The sequence below is a fragment of the Felis catus genome, chromosome D2 (assembly GCF_018350175.1).
Source record: "Felis catus isolate Fca126 chromosome D2, F.catus_Fca126_mat1.0, whole genome shotgun sequence".
Classification (NCBI taxonomy): domain Eukaryota; kingdom Metazoa; phylum Chordata; class Mammalia; order Carnivora; family Felidae; genus Felis; species Felis catus.
Genome location: NC_058378.1, coordinates 75,850,503 through 75,875,371, shown reverse-complemented (window position 1 = coordinate 75,875,371; position 24,869 = coordinate 75,850,503). Strand labels below are relative to the sequence as shown.

The following is a 24,869-nucleotide window of genomic DNA, read 5'->3' as shown; positions in this document are numbered from 1 at the left end:
TGAGTTTGATTATTACTTTATTTTACTTTTCTTAAATGTTGCATTAAAGTCATCCAGCATACAGATATTCCTGGGCTCCTTGCACATTTTATTCTATCTGAGGTTAGGTATTTTAGCTAGGAGATGAAGATCATCCCAACAAAAGAGCAACAATTCCGAAAAATGGGTTTCGTGTTTGTGTGATGGGAAATCAACAGCCCATCCACCAGCCAAACGCCTCCCTCGGTCCAGAGCTGCGCAAAGACGGAGTACAAGCGTGGCTCACACGTGGTGCCCGCGCACAGATGGGGCCCCGCCACCAAGCAATGGGGTGAAAGTTCTGAAACGAGCAACTGCTGCATTTGTACAGAGTAAGAATACAGAAGAGCATCATTTTCCTTTTAGCCCTTTAATTAGTGTGCGTGGCCTCCACCCAAGTTACTGCGTACCAAGCGCCTATGAAAAGTAAAAACAAACGGATTCAAAGTCCCTGAAATGCATGCAACTTAAAATTCCCTAAAGCACACCGCCAGCGCCCAGTCCCCGGGTCTGATCTGTGTCCAGTGGAGACTACGGTGCCGCTGCGTTACCAGCTGTGTCCGTCGTGCTGCCGGGGTTTGCCGTCGCTGCTTCTTTGGCTTCTGGCGGCTGCTGGGTTTCAGTTTTGGGATCTTCTCCGTTTCCCGCACTTTTCTTACTCTTGTCTGTGGCCGTGGCACCCATCTCCATGATTTCCTGCAGCGGCCGATCGGATTCAAGGGAGCTAGGCTGGAGTTCATAAACCTGGACTTGACCTGGGACATCTATCGCTTTCTGTTCAAGTTTTTCCAGGATGGTCTGAACCTTCCTGACACCATCTCTCCTGGCCTGACGGACATCAGCTCGTCCTTCAGGGTCTACTGAATCCAGGGCCAGTAGCTCTTTGGTCAAATACTCTTCGATCATTAGGTACTTTTTGTCCGTCTTCTTGCCTTCAAAGTTGTCCACGGCCTGCTCCAGCCCTTGCACGTTCTGCAGGATGGCTTCCACTTTCAGCACGCCTGGATGTTTTGGGGGCGCCTCAGCTTCTCCTGACTTGGGAGGTGCAGCCTCTGCAGGGGCGGGGCTGGGGGCTGCCCTCTCTTCTGCAGCCACATTCTTGGGGGACGAGGGGACAGCAGAAGGGGCGGGGCTGGGAGGATGGGGAACCGGAGCAGCGGGAACCTTTACTTCCACCCTCTCAGAGGCGGGTGGGGGCTTCTGGGAAACAGGTTGGGAATCTGCCTCCTTGTGGATCACCTGAATCGGGACGTGTCCAGGAAGGAGATCTGGTCCAACTGGGCCTGGCTTGCTTTCGGGTTTGTTTTCAGGTTGGGGAACAGGTGAAGATTCTCGATGAGTCATGGGCTGCTGAGAGGAGGCAAGGACACAGAGATATTTTTAATAACTGGCTGAGAGTCACAGGCAGTTGTTTATAGTGAGTACAGACCATAAAGAAAACTGGGGAATGGTTTTAACGTATAAAAGAGATTTTCAAAGTCGACCAAATACTGTCACAAAATAAAAACATATTGATCCTGTAACGTGACCAAACCATTTGTTTCCATTCATCACCCATCACCTTGGACTGTGTGGGTCTGTCACCATTCACTGAATTTTTCTGTAGACGGTATTCTTAGGGCAACGAAAAGAACACCAATGTATTCAAAATGAAAATATCAAAAAACTCGCTGACTGCTGAGCTAGTTTAGCCTAAAGCAAAGTCCTGGGTGACTCAGAATCTCGGTGGCACAGCCATGGAGGAATGATTGCCACATGTGCCCTTCCTTACACTGTGTGGACAGCTCTATTCAGGGTGTGACAGTCTCATCTCCCGTTTCAGAAGAGTTGTAATCTTTTTTTTTTTTTATGTATATTTATTATTTTGAAAGAGAGACAGAGCATGAGCAGGGGAGAAGCAGAGAGAGAGGAAGACATAGAATCTAAAGTAGGTTCCAGGCTCTGGGCTGTCAGCACAGAGCCCAACGCGGGGCTTGAACTCACGCACCGCGAGATCATGACCTGAGCCGAAGTCGGACACTCAACCGACTGAGCCACCCAGGCTTCCCTAATCTTTTTTTTTTTTTTTTTTTTTTAAAGCTATGACAGCCTAGCAATTTCTGCCCAGACTGATCTATTTTTTGAGAATAAGCAAGGTGCCTAAAATAGTTAACTCTGAGGATTTTGCCACGCACATTTATGCCCAGAGCCAACACTCAGCTGCGCATCTCTGCACGGACTCCTGGCCGCCCGTACTTTTTAATGTGACCACAAGCGGTATTTTTTAAAAAGCGCTATGCTTCAACCAAGTATCTTAGCTTTCCTAGCATCTAGGTGAATACCTCACCCCGCTTCTTTATTATGTGTATGTTGCTGACACACAGTGTTACACTGTTTCTGGTGTAGCGCACAGTGATTCGACACTTCCACACATTACAGGTGCTCACCACAGTAAGCTCACTCCCCAGCTGTCACCACATGTCGCCACAATATTCCCTACGCTGTACTTTTCATCTCTGTAGCTTATCTTATAACTGGAAGTTTATACCTCTTAATGGCCTTCACCTATTTTGCCCATCCCCCCAACCACCTCCCCTCTGACAACCATCAGATTGTGCTCTGCATTTAAGAGCCCATTTGGCTTTTTGCTTGTGCTTTTGTTTTATTTTTTAAATTCCACACAGTAGTGAAATCGTATGATATTTCCCTTTCTCCATTTGACTTATTTCACTTAGCATAATACCCTCTAAGTTCATCCATGTTGTTACAAATGGCAAGATTCCATTCCTTTTCACGGCTGAGTAATAGTCCAGTGTGTGTGTGTGTGCGTGCGCGTGCATGCCACATTTTCTTCATAATGGACACTTGGGCTGCTTCCATATCTTGGCTATCGTAAATAATGTTTCAATACACATAGAGTTGTATACTGTTTTGAATTAGTCTTTTTGCCAAAACCCTTTAAAAATCTCACATACCCTAGGGTGTCTGGGTGGCTCAGTCGGTTAAGTGTCTGACTCTTGATTTCAGCTCAGGTCATGATCTCACGGTTCGTGGGTTTGAACCCCATGTCGGACTCTGCACTGACAGTGCAGAGCCTGCTTGAGATTCTCCCTCTCTCTCTCTCTCCCTCTCTCTCTGCCCCATCCCCCACTGGCTCTCTCTCTCAAAATAAATAAACTTAAAAAAAAAAAAAACTGACACCCTAATTCCATGAACTGGGAAATAAGAGATACTAATACTAAAATACTAAATTCCACTATAATGTTCAGTTAGGTCAAATCTTTGCACATGTTCAAAAAGAAATCTGAGCAAGCACTAAAAAGGAGGGCACCATAAACAAGGTTATGGGAAGCAGAAACAGGATTAAATATTATTTCACCGACTATGGGAAATATATGGGAAAGACATGAGGGGAAGCTTTTCTAGCACTGCAGATGGGCACTTCTTTCCTGGGATTCCTGAGCCCAAGGAAGGACCTGGTGGCTACTTAGCCATCTGAATGCCAGCAACATCCTTTTCCATCAGATTCTTTTGCCAATGCACATGACCTCAAATCTGGCCCTTACCATTCAGGAACCAGCCACACACCCCTCTCTGGGCTTAAAAGGGCTGGGTATGAAAAATGACTCTTATTATTTTTTCAAATTTATTTGAGAGAACGAGAGAGCAGGGGAGGGGTAAAGAGAAGAAGAAACAGAATCCCAAGCAGGCTCCACACTGTCAGCGCAGAGCCCGACACGGGGCTCAAATTCACAAACTGTGAGATCATGACCTGAGCTGAGATCAAGAGTCAGACGCTTACCTGACTGAGCCACCCAGGCGCCCTGAGAAAAATGACTTTAGAAACTCCTAAGAGGGACTGCTCTATGGCGTGTCCTCTTTGAAAATGTCAAGGTCATGAAAGCAAAGGAAGGCCGAAGAACTGTTCCAGATTGAAGCAGACTGAAGAGAAATGATACCTAAATGCAGCGCTCGTGATCCTAGATTAGATCCTGGAGCAGGAGAAACTGCTCTCAAGGAGATTTGAAAGTGGACTGTGTATCAGGTAACAACGTAAGGCGGTTAAGTGTCCCGATTCTGGTAACTGTACTGTGGTTATGAATGAAAAGGTCCTTCTTAGGGCAATATTTGCTGAATTATTCATGAGTAAAAGAGCATGATATCTACAATTAAATCTCCAACAAAGAAACCACGTGGACAATACATACAGAGAGAAGAAATGGCAAAGCAAATACAGCAAGATGTTAACAGTGAATATGGATGAAGGGTAGACTGCGTTTCTTTGTATGATTCTTGTAACTCCTCTGTAAGGCTGAAATTCTTTCCTATACAAAGAAGCTAAAAAAAGAACCACACCACGGTGCTGTCACCATTTATAGTAAGACACCCCGCATTTGTCTACAAGGGGCTTTCCCTCTAAAAACTGTGGCAGAAAGCGAACTCGGCTGCGCAAGGTGGGGTCCCAGGGCTGCTCAAGGCTCTGCTAAGCTCCAAGCTTACTGACACCAGCGACCCCCTCCTCCAGGACGTGCCCACGAGTTGCCCCTGAAGAATGAGCAGGTCTGTGCCTGCAACTTCACCAGACTGGAATGTTTCCCAGCCAGCCAGCCGGCTCATCATCAGTCAGGCAACTCAGTCCTTTGCCATCAGGGAGAGAGGTGGAAGACGTGTCCTTGTCATCAAGCTCCGAGCTGAGCTAAACAGGTAAGATGAGCACTTCCGAAATGCACAGAGTGCTCACGGGCTGAGCTGTAAGGGACTGTGATGAGGTGCCATGAGAAAGAGGAGTAGGCTTCACGGAAGAGGCAACACTGGCTTGTCCCCTGCAGGATGGGGAAAACCTGGATCGTGATGGCATCGCAGGGGGCTGGTTCAGCATGAGCAAAGGCACAGAGGCGACAAGAATGGAAAGAGTGGAGAAGGGGTACCCGTGAGGAGGAGACAAGCCGTCTGGAGCACTGGAGACGAGGCTGCGGCTAGGATGTGGAAGGGTTATGAAACGCCTTAACAAAGCATGGTGGGCACTGAAACACTGAGACAGCGTGTGTGGGTGACACTCTACTTGCTGTCCAGCCATTTCACGGTGGCTGAAGTTCTGCCCCAAAGGCAGCCGCACTGAAAAACGAGCAAAAGCTACAGACAGTACTGAGAGTTCCCAGCACTTGTCCTGCACTTCTGCTGGTGATCAGCCATTTCCAGGATCTCCCTTTCCCCCAGTAACACGTGTGTGAACTGGTCACAACCAGTGGAGGAACCAGGGCCCCTGCAAAGAGCTCCTCAGCCCCTGGAGAGGGGCTGCCATAGTCAGTCTGCTGACACCAACTCCATACCTGAGGCCTGTCGACCACGGTGTGTACACGGTGAGGCGAAGGGGAGTGCACCGGTGTGCCGCTTCTGGCCGGGGAGCCCTCCCGGCTGGATGCACCCCGGACGGGAGACCGAAACGGGGACGCTGCCGGCATGGGCCGCGGCTCCCAGTCATCCCCTGGGGCCCTGTGGTACATGGGCTGGTAGGTCTGGTATTCACCCTGCTGAGCTGGGTAGTGGGTCTTCTGGGCTTGGTGGAAGGAAGGCTGGGCTGCCGGCCGGGTGACATTCTGCTCGTGTATCACGGGGATGGGGATGTAGCCCCGGGGGAGCTGGTGGCTGCCCAGGCCGCTCCTGCCGGAGGAGGAGGGCAGGCTGGCCGAGGAGGACGAGGACGAGCAGTCCGAAGCAGCTGGAGACTGAGATCGCTACGAGACACAAAGCGTAGAGACATGGCTCCATGAGTGACCCTCTACCCAGGTGCTCTAACCTTGTCTCCATCACGTGCCTCCTCAGGGTAACACGTTTAACAGGACCTTCCACCTGTAAACCTTCCATCGCCAAACTGTGGTGCTACGACTCAGGGCTCTAGAGTCTGGAGTGTTCCGATTCTTACCAGCTCCATCGCCTTCTGAGCCCCATCTACAGTATGGAGCAGACGCCCCTTCCCTCCCCGAGGTGACTAGAAGATTCGGTAAGACCGTCTGTGGATATGCTTCGGCACCTGGGCTGCACGCGGTGGTGCTCAACCTGCTGGTTCTGACTGCTGCCGCACCTGTGGTCACTGCAGGTCACGTCTTTCCTTAACCCTTTCTCTGCTCATCTACAGAGAACGAGCTAAGCACCGGAAGTAGCACATCCCACGTGGCCAGCCCCTGGACCACCTAGAAAGTCAGGTGCGTATTTCCTCAGCTGGCTCCAAAGGGTCCTGTCAGCTCAAATTTGGTAAGATTTCTCTGATGCGTCACTTTTGATTTTGACAACAAAAATATTACATACATAGGTACTACTCTGAAAAGGGAAAAGAGTAGGGCTGAGGGAGGCAATGCCAACTCTGGGCACAGACACGGAGCGGAGGATTTGTGCTCAAAAACAGTGCCAGTGGATACAGCCGGATAATCTGCAGACAGGAAACCCAGAACGGCTTACTTACTGCTCAGGAATCTTACTGGGGTCCACCGGCCCTCAAATCCCTGGCTAAGAACTAGATTAAGAACCCTTTAGAGTTTAGTGCACTGAAGCACTGGCCTCAGGCTTAAAAATAAAACCCTATCATCAAGCAGCTGGCTTCCGGACTCTTTATTTTCGGTTTCCTTTGAAACCATGGGACACGGTGAGGGCAGGCATGCCACCTCGTTTTCCCATCAACAGAGCTGCACGCAGTTAATACTCACCCCTAAGTAGGGAACTGAGTGAAAGAACACATTGCTATCCCTGTGGTGCTGACGCAGAAAGCCCAGGAGGAGGAAGAAGCACCGGACTAGGAGCCAGAAGGCCAGGCTTCCGGTCCCAGAAATGCCACATTTGTACCTTTATGCATTTGGACCAAGCTGTTTACTCTTGTGAAGCCCAATTCCTTAACCCCAAAGATAAGCCGTGACCCCTGCCCACTTGAAACAACACAGCTGTGAAATGCGGGGGGGACACCGTGTGGCCGTAGTGCTGTCTTTGCTGGGTGACCTCTGCCGCTGCAGGCCAGGCCCGGATGCCCTGCACTTTAGCCCCAGGGTCCGGGGCCTGCCCCCAAAACACAACAGCCCGCTCTCCTTACCTCAGGTCTGTGGGAGCCTGGGGGCTGGGCCGCCGCAGCTGCTGCCACCGCCTGTCCACACTGTTTATCTGGCTGGGTGGCTTCCACCACACCCCGCAGAGGTGACTGGGACCTCTGAGGAGCCTCTGTGGCCGCCTCAGTTCGGAATCGCTGTGTGCCGGGCTGGGAACAGACAAAGGAAGGGCGCGGCTGCCGGCTGTCCACACCCTCGTGGTGGACAGGAATGGCAATGTAGCCTGGTCGGAGCTGGGGGTACACAGTGTGGCCTTCCCTCGCGGGCAGCAGCTTGGAGCCCTCCTGGGAAGGGCCGTTGGCAGAAGACGGTGTTTCCTAAAACACAAAAAAGGAGAAACAGACTGGTTAGGAACTGGGAAGAAAGCACCCCGAAGTGGCAAAAGCGTGGTGCTAAGGGTCCCCATCTCCCAGAGTGATTCTGGGCCCCCCAGCAGCAGCCAAGACGGCTGAGCACAGACAGCTCACAGGCACCCCGTTCCTATCACACATCCCGTCCCCTACACGGCTGCTTATGGCCAGCAGTTTAAGAATTAGGGGCCTCGGGGCACCTGGGTGGCGCAGTCGGTTAAGCGTCCGACTTCAGCCAGGTCACGATCTCGCGGTCTGTGAGTTCGAGCCCCGCGTCGGGCTCTGGGCTGATGGCTCAGAGCCTGGAGCCTGTTTCCGATTCTGTGTCTCCCTCTCTCTCTGCCCCTCCCCCGTTCATGCTCTCTCTCTGTCCCAAAAATAAATAAACATTGAAAAAAAAAAAAAAAAAAGAATTAGGGGCCTCAAGAGAAAGCAGTTGGGCCAAGGTATCCGTTGAGCATCAAGAGGTCCCAATTTCCCAAACTGGTCAGACAGGTTCCTTTTATGGGTGACAAGCGGCAGCAGTTACGTAGGAGAACCACTGACTGTCCCCCAAATCAGAGACCCAGATCAGAAGGTGCGAGGATGACTCAAGTCCAACTCACTACACCACAGCCGGCTTCTCCGCTTCCTCAAAGGTCCTAGCGTTTCCTAACACGGACTTGTGCTGGACCCAAACACAGGACACAGTCGGCACACCTCTGCAGAGAAGCGGCTGTGGGACAAGGCTGCCTACTCGGGGACGTTTTCAGAACAAGCTGCAAGAAAGGGAGATGATGAGGAACACAGGGGGAGAATGAAAGCCGACGATTAATTATGCTGGTCTGAGGAGGCCAACAAAGCCTGCTCTGCTCCGGCGAAGAGTGGCCGGGGTCCCTCTCATGTTCTCGCATGAAGCTGTCCCTTCAGCGGCCTGGCTATTTTGGGACCCTTTGAGAAGGCCAAGTTCCAGATGTACCACAGAGGAAGATCTGGTTTCAAACAACAAGGCCGGTCAGTCACTCACGGGGCAATGTCCTTTCTCACCAAACACAGGCTGGGCAACCAGAGTCAGGGACCCCCAGGATTTCCAGTCTGGACCATCTCCTGGAACACGAGAAGGGCCTTTACAGAGAAGGCAGCTACAGAACTGCACCCCTGACGCACATCTGGGTAGGTTGACTATTAAGGAGGAGAGCTCCCCTTCCTTAAGAAGGCCGAGCTGCAAACAGAGGCAAAGACAGAGGGTCCAGGAGTTTGCAGGGTAGAATTCTCACTGCTGCAAAACCAGTCACAAGGAAGGAAAGCTGAGGGCTGATTTGCATTCTGAGTGATAGACCACTGTGATTTTTGCCTTGTGTTTGTGTTCCTGCACAAGAGTCAGTGGTGGTGGGCCCTGAAACTTCGCTCCTTCAGGCCCATCAACTGCTTCCTTCCTGCTGAGCCCCTGCCCTGGGGAGGGCCTCCTGCACACAGAAGAGACAAGGGTGTCGCTATGTCCTTGGGGACGCCAGCAGACAGGCGCTCTCAGATTAGAATACCCACGTGCTCAGGGTGGCGACATTACTTCAGCCTGTTTAGCTCTCAGGTCACCCAAGAGCAGGGAGTGGGTCCAGGCCTCACATTCAAAACCCGATCCCTGCCTGAGACAAGGCACCAAGAGACGCCGTGGAAACCCAGTGCTACTCAGTGCTGACTCATAACGCGCCATCTAATCATCTTCTCCCCTCGCTGGGACACCCCTCCTTCCAGCCTGAAGCCGGGGCCTGGACAAGTCCTGGGCATTTTCTGTGCTGGCTGCCTGGGGGCCTCACTGTTCCCTCCCAGCCATGCACACAAGCCTCAGCTGCCTGCACGATCCTCGAGCAGGGCAGTTAGGAAGCCCTCATCCACCGACCATCTCCCAGTGACCATCTCGCTACCCGGGCGCTGGGTACTATGGGGGTCACCAAACTGGCAAGGCTCCATTCCTGCCGACTAGGGGCTTTCGAGACAGTTTACGGCACAAAACAAACAGGAAGCAAAACTACAGGGAAAGCCTGGGAGGCTCTGGGAAGGGGGTGGGGGAAACGCATGGGCTTTTCTAGCTAGGATGGGGCTGTCTTAGCTAGGATGCCAGTTCGGTCTGACCTCTGTTAGTAACAGTTCTGTGATCTGGGGGAATTCTCTTAGCCTGTGAGCTTTGATGCCCGTACCTAGAAAACGGGGCTAGCGACACCCATCTATCTGGCAGGACTGCTGTGAGGTTTTGGGAGGGCACATCCAAGGGGGATGCCCAGAAGGCAGCAACACATGCAAGTTCCCTCCCCAAACAGGCACACGGTCATGCTGCACAGACCCCAAAGTGTCAAAGGAATCAAAACTGAAGAGCAAAGTTAACTGATAGAAGATTCAGAGTAGTGACTGCCCCGTAGGAAACAGGAGTAACTGGGAGGGTCTTGAACCTTTCCATGAGGATGGAAATGTTCTTTTTCTGCATGTCGGTAAACAGGTATGTGCCTATGTACAGATCTATCGAAATACACACTTCCCTGAACCTCCCCCTGCCCTACTGCCCATCCCCTGTCACACTCCACCCGCACTATCCGGCTTCAACAGGTGAGGGCCGCCAACCCCACCGCCCCCACAGAGCCGGCTGTTAGCTGTGCCTCCAACTCAGCCCCTTCCAGGGCCTGGAAACCTAAGATAGGCCTGGCTGAGGCTTGGCGCCTCCTGGGGGAAGCCCCTGGATCCAGACGGCACTGCAGCCGCCTGCCAAGAGCTGTGCATTTTATGCATCTCGCTGAATATCTTCTGTACAACTAAAAGAGAAAAGGGGAGACAAAGGAAGGAGGGAGGGGAGGAAGAGTATTTCTGCCTGCCCAGAGGAGGTGACAGCAGAGACTACCTCCTGGAGCCAATATTCCTTCCACCTGGGTCTGGGAAGAAGTGCCATGTCTGGTCGGTAAAGGAAAGCTGTGGTCACTGTAGGCAGGATGCGGCGTTCGAGCAGCAGAGGGGAAGGGGACAGCGCGTGAAGGTGAGCGCTGAGCTGAAGAAGGTAAGGCTGGAGGCCCAGAGGCCTGACCATCCCGAGAGCTGCTGATGAGAGATGCCTCGGCAAGACGGGAGGAGCCAGAAGCAAAAACCAGGACGCCGCAGGAAATGAGGGGAAGAGTCAGCGACGAGAGCAAGGAAGTGTGGGCAAAGCAGAGCTGAGGGCATGGAAATGAAGGGTGACCCAGAAGGGCGAGCAGGAGAGTGTGGGGAAAGGCTGGCAAGACAGTAGGAGCGAGGGGAAAGGGGCCGCTACCAAGACTCCCGTTCTGAGCCTGGGGCTGCCTGGCAGGTGTCGGTGCCTGCTGGCTTGAGCAGGGAGGCCGCGACAGGAAGGGTGGCCTGGGGACCCTGAGGTTCTGCACTCTGGGTTCTGTCTGAGTTGGCCCATCTATGCCATTCAGTAACAAACCACATGTCTCTTCATGAGCCTCACATCTAAAAGACTGCTTCCCCATGGCACCCGGGTGGCTCAGCTGGTTAAGGCTCCAACTCTTGATTCCGGCTCAGGTTATGATCCGTGATCTCACGGTTCGTGGGATCAAGCCCCACATCGGGCTCTCTGCTGTCAGTGCAGAGCCTACTTTGGGTCCTCTCTTCCTCTCTCTCTGCCCCTCCTCTGCTCATTCTCCCTCTCAAAAATAAACAAACATTCTAAAAATAAATAAATAAAGGAACGTTCCCCTTCCACTTTGATTGGGGTATTGTTTAGGAAAACACTAGGTTTAGGTAAGCAGAAAAACCTACCAGCTTTACAGAATAGAAAACTAAACGCTTCTACATGAATGCATAATTTAAACCAGAAATGAGGCTCCCTCCTAGAGTAAGGTCCACACCAGGAATACTGAGCCCAACCCATCTTCTCACATGTCTACTCTATCATTAGAGTCTTGTCAGTAGCAGATGCTTCAGTTTTTACTAACTAAAAAAGCACCACATAAAAGAATTAAATTGCCCTTCCTGTACTTCTATGGTGTTTTTCACCGAGTGTAAAAAAAAAAAGATAAAACTTAAAAAATTTTTCAAGTTTACTTATTTTGAGAGAGAAAGAAAGCGTGAGGCAGAGAGACAGAGGAAGAGAGAGAATCCCAAGCAAGCTCTGCACTGTCAGTGCGGAACCCGATGCAGGGTTTGAACCCACAAACTGTGAGATCATGACCTGAGCCGAAGTTGGATGCTTAACCTGACGAGCCACTCAGGCGCCTCAAAATATAAAAATTTAAAATGACAAAAGTAAAAGAAACAAATGTATAACAGTTATGATTCTCCTAGAATATTAGAACATGCCTCCTTAGTCTAAGAAGTCTTTTCACAGTTCAAGCACGTCCAGAAAAAGCCTATTGGTTATGCCAACATCCTCGACACAGCACTTGCTACTTGCCCCCCTTCTGACCTCAGTGGGGACCAGGGATCGCCCCTGCCTTGGAGTTAGTCTTCCGGGGAGGGAGGGGCAAGCTGTGATCATGTGACCAGGCAGGCCACTAGAGGTCCTGCCCTCAAAGGTCCTGTGTGTGTAGCTTCTTAAGGAGTAAGGACCAGTGTAGCTCTGCTCACCATCTATATCTTGGGCAAAGACATCAGGAATCCCTATATACAAGATCCAATTAGGAACCGCACTGCATTCATTTATAAAATGAATTGGTTAATTTTTCTCCCTTGCTTTGCACTGCAGGAAAATCTTGAGGCATATCTCAGGGCACTAAACAACTCCAGGAGATGGCCAGGATAAAAAGCAGGAAAAATTACCCCAGATGAGTCAAAATTTGCCCTATTAAGTACAAGGTATTATTATCAGAGAAGCCTGGGATCAGATTCTGAGCTTGGGTGAGCCCTTGGACTTCCGCAAGTCTTGTTTGCTTAAGAGCACATCTAAACTTTGCTGGTTTTTAATAACAATGTACGCTAAGGGGGCAGCTAAGAGATGTAGAAAGAGACTGCACTTGGTTCTAATCCTGGATCTGCCCCTAAATATGTTTGTTATGCAAGCAGCCCACATCCCCTCTCTGGACCTTAGTTTTCTCAGCTATTAAAATTGAAGGGGAGACCCAGATGCTCTGTAAAGCAGTGGTTCTCAGACTCCAGGGGGCATCAGGAGCACCCAGAAAATGCACAAAAATGCAGACCCTAAGCCCAACTCCAAGAAGTCTGACTCAGCAGGTGTGTGGTGAAGCTAACCAGGACTGCATTGAGAAACGCCGATCTAAGTGAAGTTCCTTTCAGCCCTGACATTCTCCATGGCTCTTATTGCAAGGTCCCCTCTACCTCTAAACGTCTACATAAAGCTCAAAAACAAAGAGAAGTTGGTGTCACGGAAATCTAAAAATGACCACTCTTAACTGTGTTCACTTAAATCATAACAGGGGCACCTGGGTGGCTCAGTCGGTGAAGCATCTGACTTCAGCTCAGGTCATGATCTCATATGACCTGTGGGTTCGAGCCCCGCATCGGGCTCTGTGCTGACAGCTCAGAGCCTGGAGCCTGCTTTGGATTCTGTGTCTCCCTCTCTCTCTGTCCCTCCCCTGCTCGGACTCTCTCTCTCTCTCAAGAAATGAATAAACATAAATCATAACAGAAGTCACTGGGATTCAAAGTGCCCTAATGTTTCATGTCCTAAATGAAGAGGAGGCTGCTGACCCCCCAGCCCCCAAGAAGGACGTCTTGTGCCTTAAAAGCAGAGCAAGCACAACATTCTTGCGTACCTACAAGGCATATGCCAACCACTGTGCTGGGGCATTGCACTTTCATGGCCTTGGCTGCTTTGGGGACAGCCGGGGAGCAGGGTTTGCCTTGACCCATCCACAGTCAGTTCCCTGTACGCTGAGTGGCCTCTGATCCCTGAAAACCCCTAAACTCAACTCCACGGCACAGCCCTCTTCAAAGTGTTATTGGTACCTACAAGTTACAGCTCCCATCAGCACATCTGAATGAAGGGGAAGAGTAACAAAGGTAACTCTTAGGGCTGCCCCACAGCACTTCCGCCTAGACAGGCCTGGAGTCTTAAGTAGGACACAGATCCATTAACTGGGTTTTTAGGCCAGAAGAGCCTTCACAACGGTCAGGGTTTGAATTTTACTAATGATACTTCAAAACTTCTAAAACAAAGATAAAAAAAGATGGAGGAAAACAGGAATCCTGACCTCCCCATATATGCAGGACCTGGATCAAAACTGAGTAGCTTGGCTCACTTCTAGCAGCCAGGAAACGGAGAAGAAAAAAACCTCCTTCTAGAGCACATAGCTGAGCTTCAACATTCTTCCAAAACTTTCTGTTTGGTATTTCAGGTCATAGAAATTATCACTGCCAATTTAATATATCCCACAACCAACTCAAAATCCCTCCAGTTCCCACTGGATTGTGATAAAGGGTCTCTCCCTCCGCCTAAACCCCGTTTGGGGCACATAACGGATAGCGGGTAAATTGTGAACAGTAAGCAAAATCCACCTCCACAGAAATCCCCATACAACACTCCTGGTAAGACAAGAGTCTGTGCTGACCACAAATTCTAGATGCAACTCAGCCACAGGTGACTGCAGGCTTTATCTGATTGCCTGTTATCAAAGCACATATTATTTTCTCCTGGGATCGCTGAGCTGGGTGTCCCTATGTGTCCCCACTGGGGAAAACTTTCTATAGGGATGAAACTTAACACCTCTTCTCTTTGTGGCTGTGTCCAAACAAGCAGGAGTGAACCGGCATGAGCCCTGGGCTCCAAGCTGCCACCCTGAACTCCAATCCCACCCTGCTGCTCACCAGCTATGTGCCCTCAGACAGGATTCCTTGCTACCTAGACTCAGTTTCTCAGGCAGTAAAAGTCCCCGCATCTCCCAGGGATTTTTGCAAGACAGAAGTAAAATAAGGCACAAGAAAGTCTTTGTAAGCTAAGTGCTCCAAGCCCTACACAATCACGTTCCTTCATTCCACAAATAGTTATCGGTAGATGCTATTCCACAAATAGTTATCGGTAGATGAGAAACAGGTGGTTGGGCCCGTAGTTTACAAAGCCTAAAACCTCAGTGGTCTCACCAGTTAGGAATAAACCTGCTAAGAGTTAGAAGCTCCTTTATCTGAGCGTCTTAAGAACACTAATTAGCAAGGGTGCCATTTTCTCTGCTGGGAACTGTATCTATGTTTTCCAACCTGGAAGCAATCACAGCCCAACACTCTAGGGGCCTGAGCCCTAACCACCACCCCTCTGTGCCCCCCCACCCCCAAAAAGCCCTAGTCAAGTGACTCTGAGGGGGCCTGCCCTGAGGACAAATCCACACCCAACTTACACTGATTGGGGCTCCTTGCACTCCCGCCCAAGACCTAGTGAGAAAAACCAGGCCAGGCTGGGACAGGAGGACCTGGCCGGGAGCAGAATTCATCTGCTGGTATCACACCGACAGTCTCAGTGTGTCCCCCACCAGGGCAGGGGCCAGGCACCATGGGCCACAGCTGGCCAGTTTGGCGTCAGCCTCCAGCTTTCCCATTTCCCCCACCCCCTGGAGCCCTCCTCAAGGATTCCACGTAGCAGATGTGGCCCAAGGTCACAGGGGCAGTTACCAAGCCAGGAACCCCAGTCACTGAATGCCCAGCTCCTGAAGTTCACAGCTTCAGGGAATGAAAAGCACTAGCTAGTTCCTCTTCCAAAAAAAAAAGGGGTAGGGAACACCTGCTCTAATCAATCTGCAATCACGAATCACAGATGGAAAAGTACCTGAAATTTCCACAGCAGGAAGCAAACTGTCCGAATTAGATAAAGAGACTCCCTCGTGGTCCATTTCCATGCGTTTCTCGAGGACTTGTCTCATGCTGTGGTGGAACACGGATCAATCACTTGGCTCTACCGTCTGCTAGACACCAACTATGCAAGTGTTTGCTGGTATCAGGGTGCAGGGCTTCACTAGACCTGCATGTTGTACAAAACACAGTCCCCTACCCCAGCCTCCAATTCACCAAAGCAGCTAGGGCAAGGGCCCCTTTAACCAAGGGTAGCTGGTTCAATGATTCCTTGAGGGGAATTCCTGGGGACTCTCCTCCCCGCCCTGAACAGCTGCTCAAAGCATTCCTCCAACAGTCACACTCCCCCCCAAGAGGGTGGTGGCAATTAGAAAACTGCCCTCTCTCCTTCCACCTGCAGTGCCATTTCCACCCCGTAGAGCTGGGTCCAGAACAGCTGTGCAAATGGAAATGGCCGGATCCTCTTTAACATGGCTCAGTTTCCCCACAACACTTGACCGGGCACCTAGTTCCTGCCTGGCAACTGTCTTGGGGCCTGTGCAGAGATGCAGAGGGAGACACTCCCCTTAAGGAGTCGAGATTCAGAGTTAAGACGCCACCCCATGCAGCAGAGTGCAGGAAACACAATTCCTCCTGGCCTGTCTCGGCTGAGGAATCAGGGATGAATCAGGGGTGAAGCTGGTTGGGGCTGTGGTTTGTAGGTTTGGGTGAGGCCCCAGAAGGCCCTGCGGCCTTCATTTGACTCCCCTGACGTGTACCTGAGTTATGAGGGGCATGGGAACCCTGGGGAGGGTACTGAGGGCATCCAGACACTGGTCGAAAGAGAGTCGGCTGAGGTGGTACAAGGGGGATAAGAGGCCTTTGCTTCTGAGAAACAAGACTGGAGCCCCACCTGGGAGCCAACAGACCCATGTCTGGCCACATCTGTCTGCCATGTGTTGAGTCCTCTCCCACTTCTTAGTGGAGTGACCATTTCCACGGGTTATACACACGTGTCCAGTCAGGCCCTGACTCATCACTCTCCATGCACTATCCCCCTAATCGTCACAATCCTGCTGGAGAGGGAATGTTGTGTTCCCATTTTACAGAAGTGCAGACTGAGGCTCGGAGAGAGTGAGTGATCTGAGATCACTACAACCCAGGTGTGCCTGACATCAAGACCAGAGATGTATTAACCCTTTCACTATTCCTGCCACACCGTGCACTCTGATAATAACTGTGGCTGTCTTCAAACCCTTCATCTTCCCAGGGTAAAATGCAGCAGGGGAGAAAGCATTTCGTTTTGCCCAGTCGAGCCGGGCTGGGGCTCAAGACCTGGAACATTCAGTTCAAGTGTGCTCTGGGCCAGGGAGCCAGTGCTTGGTGCTGAGTCACTGCCTGGCCGAGGCACGGCAGGCGAGAGGGAGGGCACTCCACTCAGTTCTGAGTCACCACGGCCCTGTGCATCCAGCACGGGGCCTCAGGAGGGAGAAAACCCAGCTCCATCTGGGCAGGAGAGCTGGTCCCACTCTGACACTCAGGGTCCGTGGGACTAATTTGGAAGTGTCAAAAAGTGATGCAGCTGCCTTGTCTTCTGCACACACATGTTCTTCCCTAGCCTCCCGCTGTTTGGATTAAAAAAAAAAAAGGTTTTTTTAAAATGTTCATTATTTTGAGAGAGAAAGAGAGAGCGAGAATGTGTGCGGGAGGGGCTGAGTAAGGAGACAGAGAATCCGAAGCAGACTGCACGCTGTCAGCGCAGAGCCCGACGTGGGGCTCAAACCCACCAACCGTGAGATCGTGACCTGAGCCAAAGTCAGACGCTCAACTGACTGAGACACCCAGACACCCCTGGATTTTTTAAATTATTTATTCATCCATTCAGTGTCCAAGAAGAATCTTTAAGATAACTGACAAAAAATCGGAGCACCTGGGCGGCTCAGTTGGTTAAGTGTGCAACTTCAGCTCAGATATCATGGTCTTGAGATTTGTGAGTTCAAGCCCCGAGTCAGGCTCTGTCCTGATGGCTCAGAGCCTGGAGCCTGCTTCAAATTCTGTGTCTCCCTCTCTCTCTCTGCCCCTCCCCTGCTCGCACGCTGTCTCTCTCTCTCAAAAATAAATATTTAACAATAAAATAAAAAATTAAATTAAATTAAATAACCAAAAGTCTACAATTCTACCCTAAGGAACACTGAGGAAGTTATTTCAAGATAGGAAATGGTTGTTCTCCAACAGGATGCGAGGGAATTTTCAGTGGCAAGTCTCACCTTAGTCACTGGGGACACAGCTCTGTGCTAGGAGTTCTTGGGCAGCCACACTGTTTACAGGCTCTTGACGTAGGCAGTGAGCAATCTGAAATTCTGGGCTTTTCTGAATTGACAGTGAATAAGAAGCTTCACTGTGCAGTATCTGGTCTTATTGCCAGCCACAAGGAGAAAAAAAAAGAGAGAGAGAGAGATTCCTTTGACAGTGCTGAGGCTGCTCTCTGTGCAGCTGGGCATCAGCAGTGTCTGGCTGCTGTGAGCTCCCAGCCTCTCCAGCAGGTCTGTTCCAAGATGCTGTGTTGCTGGTAGGGACAAAAAAGAGCTTCTCCAGACTCATAAGGATGAAGTCAGGGAATCAATACTTAAGTCCTTTGTGGAGAAAAGCCCATTTAGAAATACAGTAAAAAGGAACTGGCTCCTGGGGGACATTTGGGAGCCCAGGACAACACTGCAGTACTTTGGAACGAACAGCTAGAGCTTTCGGCAACTTACATTCACTCTGGGCTTAAGACTGTACTTCAGTAAGGGTGGCTTTTCTTTTACCAGCCTGTCCACTCCAGAACCCAGCCCGTGTTTTACCCTTCCCCGCACAGAATCATTTACTGAGATTGTAGATCCTGCCAGGCACTGAGAAACAGAAAGATGACAGACACAGCCTGCCCCTGGAACTCTCGGCCCACAGGGACATGACCCTAAGGCAAAGCAGAAAAGTGCCGCCTTTTGGAAGAAAGATTTGAATCAAAGTGACGTGGAGTCCAGGGCAGGGAGAGCCTGCTTCCAACTGGAGACATCTACACGTAAGAAACTCTGCACAGAGAAAGCTACAGAAGGAGACAGACCTGTCCTCCATATGGCATTGAACACTGTGACTTTCAGAGAACAGGCACTCTGTCAATTTCGGACGGAACGAATGAATGAAGAACTTGGGCCCATCTCCTAAGTCAGATCCAGACTCAAGACACAAGTGGTTTCTAATCAACGGGGGCTGTGCCTGGTGAGCTCTGAGTATAAAGGAGTTCTGAGACGCAGCCAGGCTCAGAGGGGGCAAGGTGAGGGTAAACCTCTGGCCACAACAGTCTTTCTGCTTTATCACAGCTGACAGGCCTCAGAAGCACCTAGTAGTTTCTATCTTAGAGACCTGTTTTGAGGATTTAAAGAAACAAGGTTTGTAATGCCCCTAACCAGTGTTTGACATGTTAATATAAACGCGTGTGTGCATATACACATACTTATACAAACATGTTGGCAGACGAAAAAATATTAGATTCATTCTATCCTCAAGAAATTCTCCCTCATGAAGCTGTCACAAGCTGCCTGGCTTCTAAGGTCCCCAAAGAAATCTACACAGAAATAAGTGATGACTTAGTAACATCACATATCTCACGCAGTCACACAATGCCAAGCAAGCCGTGGGAATCAATGTCCACATTTGCAAAGGATGGGATTTAGTGCTTGGCTTCAAAAGTCAAGCCGTGAGTCTGAGATTAGAGGCACAAGAGGAGACCCAGTGAAGACTTGATGAGCCAGAAATGGGGAGCAGGGAGGGGCTCAAGAATTCCATAATCAGGTTGCTAGAGGTTTCTTCAGCGTTCATCAGCATTAATGGGTCCTCAGAGGTTCCTAATAAGCAAGGCCTTTGTCTTTTGCTCCCAGTTTTCCTACGTAAGGTGTCTTAAATATTTAAGAGCAGCATTACAACAGCAAAAATGCAAAGGAGGAAGAGTAGGTTTGGGTTATGCACGGTTTCCTACCTTTGATGATAAGCATCAGACCATTTATAAATGCCAATAGGAAGTAATAGATATGTAGAGTGCCTTATATAAGGCAACTGTGTGTCATTCCAGAAATGGGGACAGGAGGACAGTGCTAATCAAGCCTCACCGGTGGTATGGAGCTTTCTGACTCACAACCGGCCCCAACAGCATCAAACAGCTAAGCCTTCCTCGGCCCTGGCTAATGTCAAATGCCGCCACAGTTCCTGTGTACCGGCTTTCCCCTCGTAAAGGGCAAAGCTACGCTGCAAAACGGGGGACGAATTATGTTCAGTTCTTGCCAAACACAGCCTGTTCTCTGGAGGGTAAAATGGAGGTCCTGGATGAGCTGGGCATTAAGGCATGTGGCCCACGTTCTTCATCCTCCCCCCCCCCCCCCCAACAAATCCCTGCTCATCAGTCGCAAAGGAATTTGCTCCTCCATCACTGCAACTTGCTGGAAATACAAACGGGAGAAGGACCACTCATTTCCTGATTGTGCTCTGATTCTGCTAAGAGGCCCACGAGCTTCTAATCGATCTGCAAAGAGCAAAATGATCTCATCTGTAAGAAAATTCAGGAGGCTCTGCTAAACATGAAGCAGAATAAGTGGGTCTCTCCACTTCAATCGTAACTACAAACATTTCCAATTTCCTCTGAGAGGATGTTTCTACATCTCTCTTCCAGGGCCTGAATGTAATCTGTCAGATTATTCTGGTGAGCTTCTGCTGGGAGGGCCAAACAGGAAGGAAATGCTCTGGCTCACATCTTTCTGGGGTACAGGAGGGTCTTGGGACTGCCCTGGATCTGACTCAGGGCACTGCCATCCCCATGTTCATACTCATGCAAGTCGGCACCAGGGAGTTTCACCAAGAAGGAAAATGGGGCCTCAGGCAAAGGCCATGCAGGTTAGATGTTAGACAGGCACAGCTTGAGGAATTCTAGGGCTCATATGCAGGAAAGGGTACAGTAAATCACAGCTCCCCTCCCCTTACAAAATGGGATCACCATCCACCAGGGGCTCCCAAATGCCAGTGTGGCAAAATCAAAAGGATCAGGGAAACCTTTCAGACATACAGATTTCTGGGCAATGTGGACTAAACATGGGGGGCGGGGGCAGGGGACAGATAGAGGGATGAAGCCGCTGGTAATCTGTGCTCTTAAAAGGCTTCCCAGGAGACTGCCGGCCTCGGGATTCTGTGCTGGTGACCTCTAAGGTCTACAGAGCTAGAAAGCTCTGCTCACTGAGGGAGAAGGGTCTCCCCCCTTGTCCCAGGAAGGTTTCTGACAGAGCAGCACAGCACAGTACTCCAAAGCATCTGGTCTCTGTTTAATCAGGGGAGAGCAGGCGAGGGGTGGCTGTGCACCTTCAGACTCCAGAGTGAGCACCAACCTCTCTGCCAGGGAAGGGGCCTGGACCAGAATGAACTTGCCAGAAGATTAGTGGCAAGCCCGTGAGTGCAGAAAATTGACATCCAGGAAGACTGCAGGTGGGGAGGTCCAGGTGCATGGAGTGGAGTCAGGTAAAGCCCAATGTCTTAGCCTGTAGCTGCCCTGCCTCTTCGACGAAGGGCAAGACGCTTGCTCTCACTTGCCTCCTCTGTAAAACTAGGGACAGTCACTCTCACTACTTCAGAGCAATGTGGGAGGATCAACTCTAAAGTGACAGAGTACAAGACTCAATGAAACAGAGTTGTAGTCACTTCCTTTCCATGGAAGCCACTCCTTTCCCAGCAAGGTTAGACCGTAAACACCCAGAAGCTGCCGTCCCCAAAAAAGGGCTTCCTCTTTATCGACTGATGGCATCTCCTCCTGAAAATAAGGATGCTTGAAAGGTCCTCTTAGCTCATCTCCCCCCAAAACGCCCTTTGTCTTACACCAGGACCCTTTTTACTACGAAGTAAGAAGCCAATTTCTAATATGAAACAGTACTGAAGATTTTCCGTTGTATTTAGTCTGGAGAAAAAGTGTCATTCGTGTAAGAGAATCTGAATTAATCACCCAGATGTTCTGTGTATTATCAAAGCACAGGTATGAGAACAATGAAGGTCAAGGAGCTAAGAAACCGAATGTCAGTTTTCTCAAGTTTTGTGCCATGCGGACAAATCTCGAGTAGTTAATTTGGTAAAGAGAACTCATTTCTTGAGTTATCATATCCAGTCATCACCATCCAAGTAATCACAGCACAGAGGTCAGCCACCTAGTACGTGGTGGCCTAGAGGACACAGAGACAATGAAGTAGTCCAGCCTGCACGCTTCACAGTTTCATAAAAATTCAAGACACTTCTACCTTCTTCTGAACAGATACCCTGCCTCTTATCAGGACTTTCTGGTGTAGTTCTCTTTGCTATTGGTACTGAGTGACCTTTGGAGACACACTTTAATTGTCTGGGTTTCTTTCTCAGTAAAACAAAGAGATTGAGCTAAGAGATCTTCATGGGCCTTTCGACTTTAAAATTCTGACTTAATTTTCAAATCCCCTTTTCCAGGGTCAGACTTCTGATTTAGTAGCCGTATTTTCCATTTGTTAACAATGATAGGGGCGCCTGGGTGGCTCAGTCGGTTAAGCGTCTGACTCTTGGTTTCGGCTCAGGTCATGATCTCGTGGTTTCAGGGGTTCGCCTGGGATTCTCTGTCTTCCTCTCTCTCTGAGAGTCTCAGAGACTCTGTCTCTGTCTCTCTTACTTATTTATAAATAAGTAAACTTAAGAAAAAAAAAAGAATTCTAGTAATTCCGGGGTGCCTCGCAGGTTCAGTCGGTAGAGCATGTGACTCTTGATCTCAAGGTTGTGTGTTTGAACCCTATGTTGGGTATAGATTACTTAAAAATAAAATCTTTAAAAAAAAAATAAAGTTACTTAACCTGTTTTTTCCCCTTTAAAAAGAGTTTATGAAACCACAGCCTAACCAACTCACCGGATGGGTACACAAAGATCTCAACTTGCTGGGTGAGTCTCGTGCTAAAAACAAAGTGTTGGCATTCTGGGTTTACACTGCACTTAACAGTGGCTATGTTCAAACTTGACCTTCACTTACAACAAAGGGTACGGCAGATTCTGACAGTCCCCGTCTCTATAGGAAGGAGGCCTCAAACTAATAGTTTTACACCACACCAAAGGTCGACATCCATGTAGACTGCAGTAACAGGGCTAGTTTGAAATGTGCTTTAGTTTCACCCAATAATGGGCTGAGCAGGCATACAAAAAAGTATATATGATTATACCCATCCCAGCTAATTACATACTCTTGTACTAATTTTCCAGATATAAATATACAATTCAACTCTTATAAATGGAAGTTGCTGAATGTCCCTACATCTCACTGTTGGGCACCAGATTTTTATCAATGTTTGTCATTTAGAAATGAAAGTGGATGATACAAAATTTCTTCTAAAATAATTATAAAGCATTTTTAATTTTGCGAATTTTTAAATCTTCAAAACAACTGACCAGCTCTTTATGGCTTTTTAAAATTTTGCCCAGACAGTATATCATTACCCTTTCTTTAAGTGTATTTCTTTTTGCCAAGGCTTTTATTTTGAAAAAGCACAAATCTGTGGAATATTGGAAGAGTAACACACTTAGTTGTAATTTTTTAAGTTAACAGATTGATCCCAACTTTCTATTTCCAAATTTTCATGCTCCTAAGGACTAAAGAGTTTATATTTCTGCATATATGTAAATAAGGCATGCTGCATTCACGAAAGTATTTCTGTATTTGTTGTGTATCTACTGGAAACAAATCCTAAGTATTTTAATACCATAACAAGGAAGGGAATGTATGCCATTAAAAAAAAACAAAAACAAAAACCATTCCCTTTCACGCCAGCGTGAGGCAATGTCCTAAGGCAATGGTCAACCATGGGACAGTCTCACATCTTTAGTTCGGAAATTGCCTGGCAGAAGAACGCCTTGTTTTTCAACAAATCATACTAAAATATATTATTGAAAACCGTTTCAAAGAAGAAAACAATTTTAATTTCAGATATAAAAACGGGGGAGTATATTTACATCAGTTCCCTGAGTCACTCTGTGCCTGAGCCAGTTAAGATGCCCCTCGAGCAAACTGAGGAATTTTAGGAGACAAAACACCTGCGAGACCTCCCCCAAGCTGGCGAGTGGGCCCCCTCGCCGGCGTCCGCCGCAGCGCGGACCGCAGGGAAACCGGGACCTCCGCCCCGGCGGGCGGCGGCAGAGGCGGCGGCGGGGCCTGGCCCGGGCCTCCAGAGGTGACCAGGCCGGCCGCCCCTCCGGAGCCCGGGCCCGCTCCAGCCACCCGGTCCTCGGTCCCTCGGATCCGGCCGGTGGACGGCACCTGGCGCCACTGCGCGGGTCGCACTTCCCGGGAACCAGACGCAGCGGAGGGGGGAAACGTTTCCTCCCCTCCGGGGCCTCCCTCTCGCCCCGACGCCGGCCAAGGGCGGGCCGGAGCGGGGGCTCGTCGGGGCACAGCAGGCCGAGCCCGGGCGTCCACCCGCAGGCGCGCTCCGGGACCCCGCAACCCGGCCGGGTGCAGCGGTCCCCGCCGCTCGCCGTCGAGGGGGGGCGCCGGCCGGGGCGCCGAGCGGGCCGGCTCACCTTGGGGCCCTCGGGGGGCACGCGCGGGTCGTTCCACGTCGTGGTGCGGCTGTTGTGGTCCACGAAGAAGGGCCAGCCGGTCTGTGGGTCGATCTTGATTTCCCAGCCGGGGGGCAGGGGGTCGCGGTCGCCGGCGCCGCTGCCGGACGCCATCTGCACCATGGGCGAGTGGGTGGCAGCGCTCATGTTGGGTTGGGGTCGGCCCGAAGGGGCGGCCGCCGGTGTGTCGGGTCGCGGGGTGCCTGGTCGTGGGGTGCCGGGCCTCCAGGCGCGGAGTCGCTCGCTGACTGCGGCCGGCTCGAGAGCGGTGCGCGCCGCCGACGTGTCCGGGAAGCCGGCGCCGGGCACCTTTATGAATTAAAGGAGGGGGTGACGTGGCCCGAGAGGGGTGGAAGTGTCTGGAAATAGCCTCCTCGCTGCCAACGGGGAAGGAGATAAAGGGAGGTAGCAACTGGCCGGCTAGAAACTTCTGGTCCCATCCAGAGAAGTTGGCGGCGAGCGGGTTGGATGCGGAGCTCCGCCCTGAGTCATCGGCTATAATCGGGGCGGGGCGGGGCGTGGGCGGGGCCTCTGCCGACCGCCCCTCCCCCACTCCTTCCTCCTCCTCCCCTTCCTCTCCCTCCTCCATCCCCTCCTCCTCCGTCCCCTCCTCCACCCTGGCCCTGCCGCCCGCGCGGGTGTCCCCGGGCAGAGACTGGCCGGCGGGGCAGGCAGCCTCAGGGGCGTCGTCGGTGTGCGCTGGGCTGGTTTCGGTTTTCAGACTCTCTCTCTCAGCCTGGAGCCGAGTGGGTGTTCCCTGGACTGGGACTCGCCTTGCTGGGTGCCTGCTGCCGCTCCTTCCTATAAAAACAAAGTCATCGTGAGCCTTTAAAGTTGCTTTAAACTAGAGTCTCGCCCACCCCCTGCTTTGCTCCCTTATATGCTGATACTCGGGGACACTGGCGTCTCAATTACGTTTTAATCACTTTTTTTCCAAGGGCTTAAGGAGCTCTGGAATGTAGATCTGACACCATAACAAAGCCTGGGAGAAAATAGAAGTGCAAACAGAAACTCACCTGGCTTCTTTTGAAGCCTAAAGAAAGATTGCATCAACTGTGGTTTTATGCTCCCAAACCTTGCATCT

The 24,869-nt window shown here is 50.5% G+C and overlaps 1 protein-coding gene across 2 annotated transcripts; it reads right to left on the bottom strand.

The window, feature by feature from the left end:
• BAG3 (BAG cochaperone 3) lies at positions 1 to 24,078 on the bottom strand. 2 transcript variants are annotated; one of them, XM_023241002.2, is made up of 4 exons: positions 23,747 to 24,078; positions 7,076 to 7,405; positions 5,328 to 5,732; positions 1 to 1,368 (listed from the first exon to the last, which is right to left on the bottom strand). In XM_023241002.2, the coding sequence occupies exons 1-4, from the start codon at positions 23,930 to 23,932 to the stop codon at positions 550 to 552; spliced, it is 1,740 nt and encodes a 579-aa protein (XP_023096770.1). In that variant the 5' UTR covers positions 23,933 to 24,078; the 3' UTR covers positions 1 to 549. The 2 variants fall into 2 exon arrangements, with proteins under 2 accessions (XP_023096770.1, XP_023096772.1); XM_023241004.2 differs by having other exon boundaries at positions 1 to 1,365.
• Between the last annotated feature and the right edge of the window lie 791 nt (positions 24,079 to 24,869).

What these genes read in the sequence shown, in the direction of transcription:
- BAG3 (XM_023241002.2), bottom strand. Translation starts at nt 23,932, where the DNA reads ATGAGCGCTGCCACCCACTCGCCCATGGTGCAGATGGCGTCCGGCAGC. An exon ending in CAGGCTCCCACAGACCTGAG is followed by an intron (nt 5,733 to 7,075) that starts GTAAGGAGAGCG and finishes TGTGTCTCGTAG; the next exon opens with CGATCTCAGTCTCCAGCTGC. An exon ending in CCGTGGTCGACAGGCCTCAG is followed by an intron (nt 1,369 to 5,327) that starts GTATGGAGTTGG and finishes GCCTCCTCTCAG; the next exon opens with CAGCCCATGACTCATCGAGA.